Consider the following 15493-nt stretch of genomic DNA (forward strand, 5'->3'; position numbering starts at 1 on the left):
CCATTGTCCCACCACCCTCATAGTAAATAACTTCTTCCTAATGCCCAATTCAAACCTCCCCTGCTTGCTTTCAAACCATTGCCCCATCACCCTCATAGTAAAGAACTTCTTCCTAATGCCCAATTCAAACCTCCCCTGCTTGCTTTCAAACCATTGTCCCACCACCCTCATAGTAAAGAACTTCTTCCTAATGCCCAATTCAAACCTCCCCTGCTTGCTTTCAAACCATTGTCCCACCACCCTCATAGTAAAGAACTTCTTCCTAATGCCCAATTCAAACCTCCCCTGCTTGCTTTCAAACCATTGCCCCATCACCCTCATAGTAAAGAACTTCTTCCTAATGCCCAATTCAAACCTCCCCTGCTTGCTTTCAAATCATTGCCCCACCACCCTCATAGTAAAGAACTTCTTCCTAATGCCCAATTCAAACCTCTCCTGCTTGCTTTCAAACCATTGCCCCACCACCCTCATAGTAAAGAACTTCTTCCTAATGCCCAATTCAAACCTCCCCTGCTTGCTTTCAAACCATTGTCCCACCACCCTCATAGTAAAGGACTTCTTCCTAATGCCCAATTCAAACCTCCCCTGCTTGCTTTCAAACCATTGCCCCACCACCCTCATAGTAAAGAACTTCTTCCTAATGCCCAATTCAAACCTCTCCTGCTTGCTTTCAAACCATTGCCCCACCACCCTCATAGTAAAGGACTTCTTCCTAATGCCCAATTCAAACCTCTCCTGCTTGCTTTCAAACCATTGTCCCACCACCCTCATAGTAAAGAACTTCTTCCTAATGCCCAATTCAAACCTCTCCTGCTTGCTTTCAAACCATTGCCCCTCATCCTGTCACCACAGGCCCTTATAAAGAGTCCCTCTGCAGCACAAAATCTCCTAGTCAAACAGTGGTGTAAGGAGCCAAACAAGCAGCCTGGGCAGAGATGACTCTTCTGTGCTCCATGGCACTGCCAGAACAGCACAGGTCTAGAGGGCAGATCCTTTCACAAACAGCAAGAGCATGAAACCATGTAGAAGGTGACAGAGAGGGCTCCAAAGCAGTTCTGCCCAGAGCAGAGGGAATTAGGGCAGAGCTTTAAGCATTTCCCAGAGCTCAGTTGTGCTTGTCCTGTGTAATGGCTACAACACAAAGAGTAAAGCCATGCCTAGGTAAGTGTCCAGCTAGGCAGAGATAGTGCAGTCTTGGTCTATGGACTCACATCTGTGTAAATGTAGAGATAGAATTACAGAATCCTAGGATGTTTCCCTTGGAAAAGACCTCCAGGATCAAGCCCAACCTTCAACCCAGCACCACCATGGCCATTAAACCACGTCCCAAAGTGCCATGGCCACATGGTTCTCAACCAGCTCCAGGGATGGGGTCTCCACCAGCACCTCCCTGGGCAGCCTGTGCCACTCCCTGAGCACTCTTGCAGCAAAGAGATCTTTCCTAATCTCCAACCTAACCCTGTCCTGGCACAGTTCCAGGCCATTTTCTCTCCTCACCTGATGCTAGGGAGAATGAGCAACCCCCACCTCACTGCAAACTGCTTTCAGGGAGCTGTAGAGAGCAATGAGGTCTCCCCTCAGCCTCCTCTTTTCCAGCCTGAACACCCTCAGTTCCCTCATCTTCTCCTCACCAGCCCATTTCTCCAGCCCCTTCACCAGCTTTGCTGTCCTTCTCTGGACCTGTTCCAGCCCCTCAATGTCATTCTTGTAGAGGAGATAGGCCAAAATTCAGCACAGTATTTGACATACTAAAGTTCCCCATTGAAGGGCACAAAGCAGTTGTTTATATCCAGCTCAGCACCATGAGGAAGGCTCTTCAAAAGGACCCAAGCAAAGGCAATAAAGCTACAAGAAACCAAGCCCCACCTCACTGCAACCTCCTCTCAGGGACCTGTAGAGAGCAACGAAGCCTCCCCTCAGCCTCCACTTTTCCATCCATCCTGATCCAGAGCTGAAACCATCCAATCCATAACATGACCATTAAGTGTCATCCCAAACACACTCCTGAGAGTTGTGGCTAGGAAGTCACAGCTGAAGGGGTTTTGCTGATCACCAAGCCAACAATGTCAAACACTGAATGCCTGGACAGTTTCCATCCAACTCACATTTCATCTTGGGCCAGCTCTATTTACAAACCACTGGAATGAAATCCCATGCTGTCATGGATCCATTAGCAAGAGACAGTGTTGCAGCTGGGTAAGAATGCTGCCTCACTTCTGCCTGCAGCTCTCTCAGCTCTCCCACTCTCATTGAGTCTTCCTTGCCCATCTCTGTGCATCTTAGATCACACAATCACAGAATGCCAGGGGATGGAAGGAACCTTCAAAGCTCATCCAGCCCAACTCCCCTGCAGAGCAGGATCTCCTATACAAGATCACACAGGAACTCACCCAGGAGGGTTCTGAGTATCTCTAGAGAGGGAGAGTCCACAACAACCCAGGGCAGCCTGTGCCAGGGTTCTGACACCCTCACAGGGAAAAAAATCCTGCTCATGTTTCCATGGAACTTCCTCTGCCTCTGGCCAAAGTCAGAGAGGGATTCTGCAGCATGTGGGGCTGTGTCAGGGTAAGCTCTGACTGGTTACCTAGAACTGGGGTTGGACTCTATATTGGTGATCTGGACGAGGGGATTGAGTGCAGCATCAGTAAGTTTGGAGATGACACCAAGCTAGGAGCAGCTGTGGAGATGTTGGAGGGTAGGAGAGCCCTGCAGAGGGACCTGGCCAGGCTGGATGGGTGGGCAGAGGCCAATGGGATGAGATTGAACAAGGCCAAGTGCAGGGTTCTGCACTTTGGCCACAACAACCCCAAGCAGCACTACAGGCTGGGTACAGAGTGGCTGAGAGCAGCCAGGCAGAGAGGGAGCTGGGGGTGCTGGCAGAGAGGAGCTGAACAGGAGGCAGCAGTGTCCAGGTGGGCAGCAGAGCCAATGGCATCCTGGGCTGGCTGAGGAGCAGTGTGGGCAGCAGGACAAGGGAGGTTCTTGTGCCCCTGTGCTCAGCACTGCTCAGGCCACACCTTGAGTGCTGTGTCCAGTTCTGGGCTCCTCAATTCAAGAGAGATGTTGAGGTGCTGGAAGGTGTCCAGAGAAGGGCAGCAAGGCTGGGGAGGGGCCTGGAGCAGAGCCCTGTGGGGAGAGGCTGAGGGAGCTGGGGGTGTGCAGCCTGCAGCAGAGGAGGCTCAGGGCAGAGCTCATTGCTGTCTGCAGCTGCCTGCAGGGAGGCTGTAGCCAGGTGGGGTTGGGCTCTTCTGCCAGGCAAGCAGCAACAGAACAAGGGGACACAGTCTCAAGCTGTGCTAGGGGAGGTCTAGGCTGGATGCTAGGAGGAAGTTGTTGTCAGAGAGAGTGATTGGCATTGGAATGGGCTGCCCAGGGAGGTGGTGGAGTCACCATCCCTGGAGGTGTTGAAGCCAAGCCTGGCTGGGGCACTTTGAGCCATGGTCTGGTTGATTGGCCAGGGCTGGGTGCTAGGTTGGGCTGGCTGAGCTTGGAGCTCTCTTCCAACCTGCTTGATTCTATGATTCTGGGACTCAGTGACCTGGGGGTTGGACTCAATGATCTCCTTGAGTCCCTTCCAACCCCTGACATCCTGTGAGCCTGTGGATTTGAGGTGCCATTTTGCATCTCAAGCTTTAGTGCTTTACTGTTCTTTAGAAACAGATGTGACTGACAGATGTTTGCCCCTGTCTGTATATGTAAACCTTTCCTTGCTCTCTGGTCTCAGGCAGTGATCACAAAGGCTGAAGAAGCCACAAATTAAGTCCATAGAGATACACAAGCAGACAAGGATATAAGGGTCTTAGTTTTACCCCTTTGTCTTCTCTTCATCTCTTCTGAAAAGATCTTTAAGATCATCAAATCCAACCTCAACCCAACACCACTGTGCCCATTAAACCATGTCCCAAAGTGCCAAACCCATACATGTCTTGAACACCTTCGTGGACACGATGGCTAATTCACAGACCCATAGCATCACAGAAGGGACCTCAGGCATCATCTACTCCAACTCACCTGCCATGGACAGGGACACCTCCAACTAGACCAGGCTGCTCAAGGCTTCATCCAGCCTGGTCTTGACCATCCCCAGGAAAGAAGTATCCACAACTTTCCTTGGCAACCTGTCCCAGAGTCTCATCACCCTCATAATGAAGAACTTCATCCTAAGATCCAGTCTAAACCTACTCTCTCTCAGCTTCAAAGCTTTTCCCCTTGTCCTATTTTAAGACACCCTTATGAAAATTCCCTCTGCAGCCTTCCTGTAGGATCCTTTCAGGTATTGGAAGGCAGCTCTAAGGTTCCTCTGGAGTCTTCTCTTTTCAACATATGCTCTGGGTCCCAGCCTAAGGTAAATTCAGACCAGCCAATAGTTAACACTACCTAGCTTCAGCAAGAGGTGTCCTCAAACCAGCTGAGCCTTGATGGAGCACGTGGAGCTATGCCCCTGGCTGTGGGAGATGGGTTTTAAGTGTGGGACATTTATAGAACTCCTCAAGGAGTTCTCAGCTCTTTGCTCAGAGTCAAACTGGCAGGAGGTGCTGGTCCAGTGGCTGAATTTACTAGTTTGATTTAGTACTTTGATGTCTAAGCACTAACACAGGAGGTGTTGATCTAGGGCTGGTTGCACAGTGAGGTTGTAGAAGCAGTTTGATGTCTAAGCACTAGTAGAGGAGGTGCTAATCTAGGGCTGGTTGCACAGTGAGGTTGTAGAAGCAGTGTAGAGAAGGTGCTAATCTAGGGCTGGTTGTACAGTGAGGTTCTAGAAGCAGTTTGATGTCTAAGCACTAGTAGAGGAGGTGCTAATCTAGGTCTGGTTGTACAGTGAGGTTCTAGAAGCAGTGTAGAGGAGGTGCTAATCTAGGTCTGGTTGTACAGTGAGGTTGTAGGAGCAGTTTGATGTCTAAGCACTAGTAGAGGAGGTGCTAATCTAGGGCTGGTTTGATGTCTAAGCACTAGTAGAGGAGGTGCTAATCTAGGGCTGGTTGTACAGTGAGGTTGTAGAAGCAGTTTGATGTCTAAGCACTAGTAGAGGAGGTGCTAATCTAGGGCTGGTTGCACAGTAAGATTGTAGAAGCAGTGTAGAGGAGGTGCTAATCTAGAGCTGGTTGCACAGTGAGGTTGTAGGAGCAGTTTGATGTCTAAGCACTAGTAGAGGAGGTGCTAATCTAGAGCTGGTTGCACAGTGAGGTTGTAGAAGCAGTTTGATGTCTAAGCACTAGTAGAGGAGGTGCTAATCTAGGGCTGGTTGCACAGTGAGGTTGTAGAAGCAGTTTGATGTCTAAGCACTAGTAGAGGAGGTGCTAATCTAGAGCTGGTTGCACAGTGAGGCTCTAGAAGCAGTTTGATGTCTAAGCACTAGTAGAGGAGGTGCTAATCTAGGGCTGGTTGCACAGTGAGGTTGTAGGAGCAGTTGGATGTCTAAGCACTAGTAGAGGAGGTGCTAATCTAGGGCTGGTTGCACAGTGAGGTTGTAGAAGCAGTGTAGAGGAGGTGCTAATCTAGGACTGGTTGTACAGTGAGGCTGTAGAAGCAGTTTGATGTCTAAGCACTAGTAGAGGAGGTGCAAATCTAGGGCTGGTTGCACAGTGAGGTTGTAGGAGCAGTTGGATGTCTAAGCACTAGTAGAGGAGGTGCTAATCTAGGGCTGGTTGTACAGTGAGGTTGTAGGAGCAGTTGGATGTCTAAGCAGTAGTACAGGAGGTGCTAATCTAGGGCTGGTTGTACAGCCTACCTTAAAGCCAGGGAGTCAAAAGCTGCCAGGCTCTGAGAAACCCTTCTCACCTTCCACCATCTTTTTTTGTTTCAGGGAAGAAAAATAAGGAGGAGAAAAGAAAAAACTCCAACAAAGAGGAAAACAAGGAGCCAAGACAGGAAAGCAAAGGGCGAGCAGCCCGAAGACAGACCCAGGAGCAGAGGGAAAACAACAACAACAAAACGCAGCCGAAGAAAAGAAAAGCCCCAAACAAAGAGGAGAATCTGGCACCCATCGACACTGCACATTAAGAGCCCTCTGTGATTGTTGAAGTCTTATGATGCTGCTATCTCCACCAGATCGCCCTGACAGGTGCTCCAAGCCTTCAGGCCACCACCCATGGACAATGCTACCAGTTATTAGCGAACAAACAACATTCCAACTGCTTCCTGTATGCTCCGAGCAACCACAGCTTCATCCGAGAGATTGACAACCAGCCAAGAGGAGAAGAACCAACCAACCAACCTGGAAATAAAGACCAAGGAAAGAGAAATCTAAGGGGGAAAGGGGGGGAAAAAAAATGGGCTACTTTTAAAACTGTTCTATTCTATGCTTCCATGCATCTGTAAGAGGCAATTAAGACATTTTCTTTCTGTATATATTAATAATAGGGTATAAAATATAGCAATATAATAATGAGTGACATTCAGATGAACCTGGGTCTGTGGCTATGTAAAATATTCTCCAAGGGATTGTTTGAAGTATGAGGCAAGAGGTTATGGCTAAAGCTGAGACACCAATCCTATCCCTTCATATAGTGTACATAAATACTCAGAGAAAGGAGGAAAGGGAAAAATAAACCACAACCAAACAACAAAACAACAACTGCAAAATGCTTCTGAAGATGCCAGTAGGGACCTCAGGTTCTTATAGCCCCCTGGTGGAACAGGATGGGGTCACCTCCATGGTTCCCTGAACCACGCTCCACGTGTGGGTGAGAAACAGCAGGGGAAAGGCAGCGAGGCTTCGCCAGCTGAGGGAGAAGCAGCAGAGGCAGCCACAGCTTTGAAGGCTGAATCCCTGAGGGAGAAGGCAAAGGGGGCAGAACTTGAAGGCTGAACCCCTGAGGGAGCAGGCAAAGGGAGCAGAGCTTGAAGACTGCATCCCTGAGGGAGAAGGAAAAAGGTGCAGTGCTTGAAGACTGCATCCCTGAGAGAGAAGGCAAAGGGAGCAGAGCTTGAAGACTGCATCCCTGAGAGAGAAGGCAAAGGGAGCAGAGCTTGAAGACTGCATCCCTGAGGGAGAAGGCAAAGGGGGCAGAGCTTGAAGGCTGCATCCCTGAGAGAGAAGGCAAAGGGAGCAGAACTTGAAGACTGCATCCCTGAGGGAGCAGGCAAAGGGAGCAGAGCTTGAAGACTGCATCCCTGAGGGAGAAGACAAAGGGAGGAGAGCTTGAAGACCGCATCCCTGAGGGAGCAGGCAAAGGGAGCAGAGCTTGAAGACTGCATCCCTGAGGGAGAAGGCAAAGGGGGCAGAGCTTGAAGACTGCATCCCTGAGGGAGCAGGCAAAGGGAGCAGAGCTTGAAGACTGCATCCCTGAGGGAGAAGGCAAAGGGAGGAGAGCTTGAAGACCGCATCCCTGAGGGAGCAGGCAAAGGGAGCAGAGCTTGAAGACTGCATCCCTGAGGGAGAAGGCAAAGGGGGCAGAGCTTGAAGGCTGCATCCCTGAGGGAGCAGGCAAAGGGAGCAGAGCTTGAAGACTGCATCCCTGAGGGAGAAGACAAAGGGAGGAGAGCTTGAAGACCGCATCCCTGAGGGAGCAGGCAAAGGGAGCAGAGCTTGAAGACTGCATCCCTGAGGGAGAAGGCAAAGGGGGCAGAGCTTGAAGGCTGCATCCCTGAGGGAGCAGGCAAAGGGAGCAGAGCTTGAAGACTGCATCCCTGAGGGAGAAGGCAAAGGGAGGAGAGCTTGAAGGCTGAACCCCTGAGGGAGCAGACAAAGGGAGCAGAACTTGAAGACTGCATCCCTGAGGGAGCAGGCAAAGGGAGCAGAGCTTGAAGACTGCATCCCTGAGGGAGAAGGAAAAAGGTGCAGTGCTTGAAGACTGCATCCCTGAGAGAGAAGGCAAAGGGAGCAGAGCTTGAAGACTGCATCCCTGAGGGAGCAGGCAAAGGGAGCAGAGCTTGAAGACTGCATCCCTGAGGGAGAAGGCAAAGGGAGGAGAGTTTGAAGGCTGCATCCCTGAGGAAGTAGGCAAAGGGAGCAGAGCTTGAAGACTGCATCCCTGAGGGAGCAGGCAAAGGGAGCAGAGTTTGAAGGCTGCATCCCTGAGGGTGAAGGCAAAGGGAGCAGAGCTTGGATAGTGCTTTTTATCTGTGGGACAAGACAATGTTTCCTGGTCTAATCAGTGACACTGTGTGTGCTGTTTTATGCTTTTTATACCTATGTGTAACTTAAGTCTACCTTTCAAACCTTCTGGTGAATGACAAATTGTATTTGTAGGAGACAATGTTGAGTTAATAAAAAGCCAGAAAAGTAGATGGTGGGACTCTGTGGTTTGTCACAGTGATGGTGCTGCCCTTTTTGGGCAGGGAGGAGGGAATCGTCACAGAGCTTCACAGACAGAAAAGGACACAGCTCACATCCACAAGATCACAGAATCATAGAATCATAGAGTCATAGAATCAGTCAGGGTTGGAAGGGAGCACAAGTTCTAACCCCCCTGCCATGCCCAGGGACACCCTACCCTAGAGCAGGCTGCACACAGCCTCAGCCAGCCTGGCCTCAAACACCTCCAGCCATGAGGCTTCCACCACCTCCCTGGGCAACCCATTCCAGCCTCTCACCACTCTCATGCTGAAGAGCTTCTTCCTAACATTCAGTCTGAATCTCCCCACCTCCAGCTTTGTTCCATTCCCCCCACTCCTATCACTACCTGGCATCCTAAAAAGTCCCTCCCCAGCTTTTTTGTAGCCCCCTTCAGATCCTGGAAGGCCACAAGAAGCTCACCTGGGAGTCTCCTCTGCTCCAGACCAAACAGCCCCAACTCTTTCAGTCTGTGCTCACAGCAGAGCTGCTGCAGCCTCTGAGCATCCTCCTGGCCGTGCTCTGGACACACTCCAGCATCTCCACATCTGTCTTGTCATAGGAGCTCCAGAACTGGATGCAGTTTTTCTTCATATCCAACCTAAGCCTCCCCTGGTGGAACTTGAGGCAATTTCTTCTCATTCTATAAATTGTTGCTTGGGAGAAAGTTTCTCTCTGACACGGCAGATGTAACAAATTCTCCTGCTCAGAGGACAAATCAAATCCCTTGGTATCATCCTGTGACCCATCAGTGAAGCCCAGGCTGTGCTCTGCACTGCCTCTCTGCTCAGAAATGGACTTACTCTCTGCAGAAGTATGCCGAGGAATCACAGACACACAGAAACATGCAGGTTAGAAAAGCCCCTCAGGAGCACCAAGTCCAACCTAGAACCCTGCAAAAATCACCTTAAACCGTAGCCCCAAGCACCACATCCAACCACCCTTAAACACATCCAGGGTGGGCGACTCCACCACCTCCCTGGGCAGCTCATTCCACTCCCTGACCACTCTCTCCAGGAAAAACGTTTTTCTAATGTCCAATCTAAACCTCCCCAGCCTCAGCTTGAGGCCATTCCCCCTTGTTCTGTCTCAAACTCCCTGTGAGCAGAGCCCAGCAGCAGCCTCTCCACAGTGTCCCTTCAGGTAGCTATAGACAGCAATGAGGTCTGCCCTCAGCCTCCTCTTCCTCACACAACCCATCCCCAGCTCCCTCAGTCACTCCTCATCAGATTTATTCTCCAGGCCCTTCCCCAGCTTTGTTGCCCTCCTCTGGACCTGCTCCAGCACCTCCACATCTCTCTTGTATCATGGTGCCCCAAATTGAACACAACACTTAAGGTGTGGCCTCACCCGCAGCATTCCTGCCTGGATAAGTTTTGAGGTCCCTTCCAACCTAAACCATTCTATGATTCTATGAGATGATTTTTTTTGGCTTCATTTGGTTTGGATTTTTGGGGTTTGGGTTTTAATTTTTCCTCCAAATCACAGAATCAGAGAATCAAGCAGGTTGGAAGAGAGCTCCAAGCTCAGCCAGCTCCAACCTAGCACTCAGCCCTACCCAACCAAGCAGACCATGGCACTAAGTGCCCCAGCCAGGCTTGGCTTCAACACCTCCAGGGTTGGTGACTGCCACTAAGTGCTTCACCCAGGCTTTGCTTCAACACCTCCAGGGTTGGTGACTCCACCACCTCCCTGGGCAGCCCATACAAGGGAGAATTGTCAACATAAGACAATTTCTCATGGACAGACACCCTGAGACTTTCATTTTCAACAGGAATCCCAGGGGAAAGAAAACAAAAGGAACCATAATGAAAAAGGAGCATTTGGAAGCCAGCTGAGCACCTCCAGCTGAGGTATTGGAATACCACTGAGGGGGGGGGCTCACTTGAAGACGAGAATGAAGCTTTTAGAAAGACTTGGAAGTTTCACTCAGCTGAGGCAAACTTACTCAGGGATAAGCAGGAATTCTTTGCAATGTTCTCCTGGATCCTGCAGAATCCTAAGAGCAATTTCATCACCCCAGCAAATGCAGGTTCCACTGCACTTGAAGTGGTTGACAGTGGGTGGTGGACGAGCACAATGTCCACGTTGTACTTAGGTTGGAATGAAAGAGCTATCAGCTATTTTTCAATGTTAGGAAGCTTTGTCTTCTTCTGACTGCAAGAATAAATAAGTCATGGCTCAGGAATGTTGGATAGTTATAGATCCAGGCCTATAAATCACAGTCAGGGTGTTTTGCAACCAGCTTTTACTGAAATGTGATTACTTCATTGAAAATTACATCAGCAGCACCATGCAGTGGATGATTTATTGCCACGAGTGGGAGCTGCAGAAGCATCCTCATCTCATCCTCCTTCAGCTATCTCCCCACCACTCCTTGCCCCTCACCCTACCAGAGGAGAGTAATAACTGCCAGGCCTTGAAAAGGAGCTGACAGGATCAGAAGGAATTCCAAGGTTAGTTTGGGAAGTGGATATGTTTTGCTTCCTACAAGGCAGCAGGCCAGGAAAAGTGTCCTCTGCTGGAGAGGGTCCAGCGCAGGGCTAGGAGGATGATGAGGGGACTGGAGGGCATGGCTGATGAGGAGAGGCTGAGGGACCTGGGGCTGCTCAGTCTGGAGAAGAGAAGACTGAGAGGGGATTTGATCAATGTTTATGAGTATCTGAAGGCTGCCAGGAGAGGGGGACAGGCTCTGCTCACTGCTCCCTGGGATAGAACAAGAAGCAGCACAGGAGGTTCCACCTTAACACAAGGGGGAACTTCTTGACTGGAAGGGTGACAGAGCCCTGGAGCAGGCTGCACAGAGAGATTGTGGAGTCTCCTTCTCTGGAGCCTTTCAAGGCCTGTCTGGATGTGTTCCTCTGTGACCTGAGCCAGATTGTATGGTCCTGCATACAATACACTGCATGCAGGGGCATTGGACTTGATGATCTCTTTGGGTCCCTTCTAACCCCTGACATCCAGTGACCCTGTGATCTCCAGGGATGGGGACTCCACCACCTCCTCAGGCAGCCCATTCCAATGCCAATCTCTTTTTCAGTGAAGAACTTCTTCCTAACATCCAGCCTGAACCTGCCCTGGTGCAGCTTGGGACTGTGTTCTCTTGTTCTGTCACTGGTTGTCACATATGCTACTTCCCACTGTTGAGATCGTTCCCTCCCCTGAGTGTATCCAAAGCCAGGATCCATGAAGGGAACCTCAGGAAGCACAGCAAAGAGCTCTGTAATGCAGTCAGCATTACACAGTGCATTTTAGGGCTGAGAGCCCAGCAGGGTTCATCAGTGCCTGCATCCACCCAAGCAGCTGCAGCATTTCACACCTAACATACAACCACAGAACCCTTTAGGCTGGAAAACACCTTCAAGATCATCAAGTCCAACCATGAACCCTACTCAACCAAGTGTTCTTCACAGAGAGTGATTGGCATTGCAATGGGCTGCCCAGGGAGGTGGTGGAGTTGCCATCCCTGGAGGTGTTGAAGCCAAGCCTGGCTGGGGCACTTAGTGCCATGGTCTGGTTGATTGGCCAGGGCTGGGTGCTAGGTTGGGCTGGATGAGTTTGGAAGTCTCTTCCAACCTGCTTGATTATATGGTTCTAAGTTCACCACTAAGCCATATCCCCAAGCACCAAAGCTACACAGGTTTTAAACACCTTCAGGGATGGTGACCCAAGCACCTCCAGGGTTGGTGACCCAAGCACCTTCTGGGCTGCCTGTTCCAAACCATTGTGATATGGAAGTGAAAGAAGCAGAGGCAAAGAGAGAGCACGTTGCTCTGAACACAAAGATTCAGGACAGAGACATTTCAGTGGCTCAGTAGACAGTTAGGTTCACAGCTGAGTGTCCCACTTTGGAGCAGAGATTAGCCCAGAGCAGCATTCCTGCTGTGCAGCTGTCCCAGTTTAGCTCATGGACACTAAAGCAATTAGGATGACATAGCCAAGAAGCAAAGGAACACCTGTTTGAAACTGCCCTCTTTTGAGATCTCTTGGTCCCATGAGTGGCCTCAGCACTCAAGCAGTGTTATATAGGACACTTTAGGACAGGAGGAAACAGCTTCATGTTGCACCAGGGGAGGTATAGGTCAGATACTAGGAAACATTTCTTTGGGGTCAGGGATTGGAACAGGCTCCCAGGGAGGTGGTGGAGTCATCATCCCTGGAGGTGTTCAAGAAACCTGTGGGCATGGCACTTGGGGACATGATTTAGCAGCTATGGTGGTGTTGAGTTGATTATTGGACTCAATGGTCTTAGAGGTCTCCTCCAAGCTTAGTGATTCTGTTTTGTGATGCTCTATGTTCACTGGCAGAGCAGGTGTGCAGGCAGAAAGTGACATGGTTGGGGAACTGACCTCAGTAGAAGGAAGGAACAGGTTTGAGGAAGGTGCAAGGGAGGAGCAGGTTTGAGGAAGGTGCAAGGGAGGAGCAGGTTTGAGGAAGGTGCAAGGGAGTCAGAGGTTTGAGGAAGGTGCAAGGGAGGAGCAGGTCTGAGGAAGGTGCAAGGGAGTCAGAGGTTTGAGGAAGGTGCAAGGGAATCAGAGGTTTGAGGAAGGTGCAAAGAAGGAGCGGGTCTGAGGAAGGTGCAAGGGAGGAGCAGGTTTGAGGAAGGTGCAAGGGAGTCAGAGATTTGAGGAAGGTGTAAGGGAGGAGCAGGTCTGAGGAAGGTGCAAGGGAGTCAGAGGTTTGAGGAAGGTGCAAGGGAGTCAGAGATTTGAGGAAGGTGCAAGGGAGGAGCAGGTCTGAGGAAGGTGCAAGGGAGTCAGAGATTTGAGGAAGGTGCAAGGGAGGAGCAGGTTTGAGGAAGGTGCAAGGGAGTCAGAGATTTGAGGAAGGTGCAAGGAAGGAGCAGGTCTGAGGAAGGTGCAAGGGAGTCAGAGGTTTGAAGAAGGTGCAAGGGAGGAGCAGGTCTGAGGAAGGTGCAAGGGAGTCAGAGGTTTGAAGAAGGTGCAAGGGAGTCAGAGGTTTGAGGAAGGTGCAAGGGAGGAGCAGGTTTGAGGAAGGTGCAAGGGAGTCAGAGGTTTGAGGAAGGTGCAAGGGAGGAGCAGGTTTGAAGAAGGTGCAAGGGAGTCAGAGGTTTGAGGAAGGTGCAAGGGAGGAGCAGGTTTGAGGAAGGCAGTGGTTGCAGGAGCCACTTCCAAGGCAGCAAAAGGAGGCTTCAGGGCTGTGCTGCTCACAGCTCGCCGTGAAGGCTTAGAGCTGCTGGCAGTGAAGGGTGCTGGTCTGAGGCTGGGGCTGAGGGCTGGCTGTGTTTCTGCACTTGAGCAATCGCTGACTTTTCACAGCACTCTGAAAAGATGACAACTTCCCTAGCACAAGAAACTTCCTGGTAGTGCACCCTCTGCCAAGAGCCATTTGCTTGCATCACAGCTGAAGGCTGCGAACCACAGCAGAGAGCCAACGTCCCAGATCAATACTTCTCAGCTCTTGGGCTGCAGGAAGGATTGAGAAAGAATGAAACTACAGGAATAACAGCTGGGATAGAAGTTCTGGGGATGACTATAGCCCAGTAAAATGTATTTCACCTCCAACTTCTTTGCTACTTGCTCTGGATCATGTTTTTTTCCAGGCAGGGTATTCCAGACTCCTTGCTCAATCAGCTTCAGCTCTAAACCTGGAGATAGGATGTGAGTGAGCCATGCTAACGTGTAGTTTCTGACTCACTGCAGTTCTGTGTTCCCAAATTTGCAGTGGTTTTTGCACCATCAGCCATCTTAGATGATGCAGTACATTCCTTAGCTCCAGGGCTCTCACTCAGCCTGGCTTGGGTTAGAAATGCTGTGGCCAGCAGGAGCAGGGAGGGGATTGTGCCCTTGGACTCAGCTCTGCTGAGGCCACACCTTGAGTGGTGTGTTCAGCTTTGGGCACCTCAATACAAGAAGGATGTGGAGGTGTTGGAGTAAGTGCAGAGGAGGGCAAGGAAGCTGGGGAAGGGCCTGGAGAGTAAATCTGATGGAGAGCAACTGAGGGAGCTGGGGATGGTTAGTGTGAAGAAGAGGAGGCTGAGGGGAGACTTCATTGCTGTCTACAGCTGCCTGTAAGGTTGTGGAAAGGCTGCTGCTGGGCTCTGATCTCAGCTAAATAGTGATAGAACAAGGGAGAATAGCCTCAAGCTGCCACTGGGGAAGTTTAGACTGGACATTAGGAAACATTTTTTCCTAGCAGAAGTGGTCAGGCACTGGAATGAGCTGCCCAGGGAGGTGGTGGAGTCATCAACCCTGGATGTGTTTAAAAGTCGTTTGGATGAGGTGCTTGGGGATGTGGTTTAGCGGTGAACTTTGTAGAGCAGGGATATGGGTTGGAATAGGTGATCCTGATGGGACTTTTCCAACCTGTTCGCTTCTGTCATTCTGTGATTCATTTATTAGGAGCTCAGAGCAAGCTGATCCACCTGGGGATGTCCCTGCTCACTGCAGGGGGATTGGGCTGGATGACTTCTGGAGATCCCTTCCAACCCAGTGCTTTGTATGAATCTCTGTAAGGGATCAGGCCCAGCCAGCATGGGTTTAGGAAGGGCAGGTCCTGCCTGACCAACCTGAGCTCCTTTTGTGATCAGATTCCTGACTGGTGCATGTGGGGCAGGCTGTGGATGGAGTCTATGTGGACTGCAGCAAAGCCTTTGGCACTGTCTGCCACAACAAGCTCCTGGCACAGCTGGCAGCTTGTGGCTGGGACAGATTCACTCTGATATGGGTCAAAAACTGGCTGGGGGGATGGGCCCAGAGAGTGGTGGTGAATGGTGCCACATCCAGCTGGTAGCTGGCAGTGGTAGTGTGCCCCAGGGATCAGTGCTGGGCCCAGTCCTGTTCAATATATTTACTGATGATCTGAATCAGGGGATTGAGTCCAGCATCAGTAAGTTTGGAGATGACACCAAGCTAGGAGCAGCTGTGGAGCTGTTGGAGGGTAGGAGAGCCCTGCAGAGGGACCTGGCCAGGCTGCATGGGTGGGCAGAGGCCAATGGGAATGAGACTGAACAAGGCCAAGGGCAGGGTTCTGCACTTTGGCCACAACAGCCTCAAGCAGCGCTACAGGCTGGGGACAGAGTGGCTGAGAGCAGCCAGACAGAGAGGGAGCTGGGGGTGCTGGCAGAGAGGAGCTGAAGAGGAGGCAGCAGTGCCCAGGTGGGCAGCAGAGCCAATGGCATCCTGGGCTGGCTGAGGAGCAGTGTGGGCAGCAGGACAAGGGAGGTTCTTCTGCCCCTGTGCTCAGCACTGCTCAGGA

General features: G+C 50.9%; 1 protein-coding gene across 2 annotated transcripts in view; it reads left to right on the top strand.

Moving 5' to 3' along the window:
- RSPO3 (R-spondin 3) overlaps positions 1 to 8227 on the top strand; it is a 97347-nt gene extending 89120 nt beyond the window's left edge. For both annotated transcript variants that reach the window (XM_064170156.1, XM_064170157.1), the window contains exon 5: positions 5804 to 8227. In XM_064170156.1, the coding sequence (XP_064026226.1) occupies positions 5804 to 6000 (197 nt within the window). In that variant the 3' untranslated portion in view covers positions 6001 to 8227. The remainder of the gene's footprint in view (positions 1 to 5803) is intronic.
- Positions 8228 to 15493: the final 7266 nt, after the last annotated feature.

The sequence above is a fragment of the Pogoniulus pusillus genome, chromosome 33 (assembly GCF_015220805.1).
Source record: "Pogoniulus pusillus isolate bPogPus1 chromosome 33, bPogPus1.pri, whole genome shotgun sequence".
Lineage (NCBI taxonomy): Eukaryota > Metazoa > Chordata > Aves > Piciformes > Lybiidae > Pogoniulus > Pogoniulus pusillus.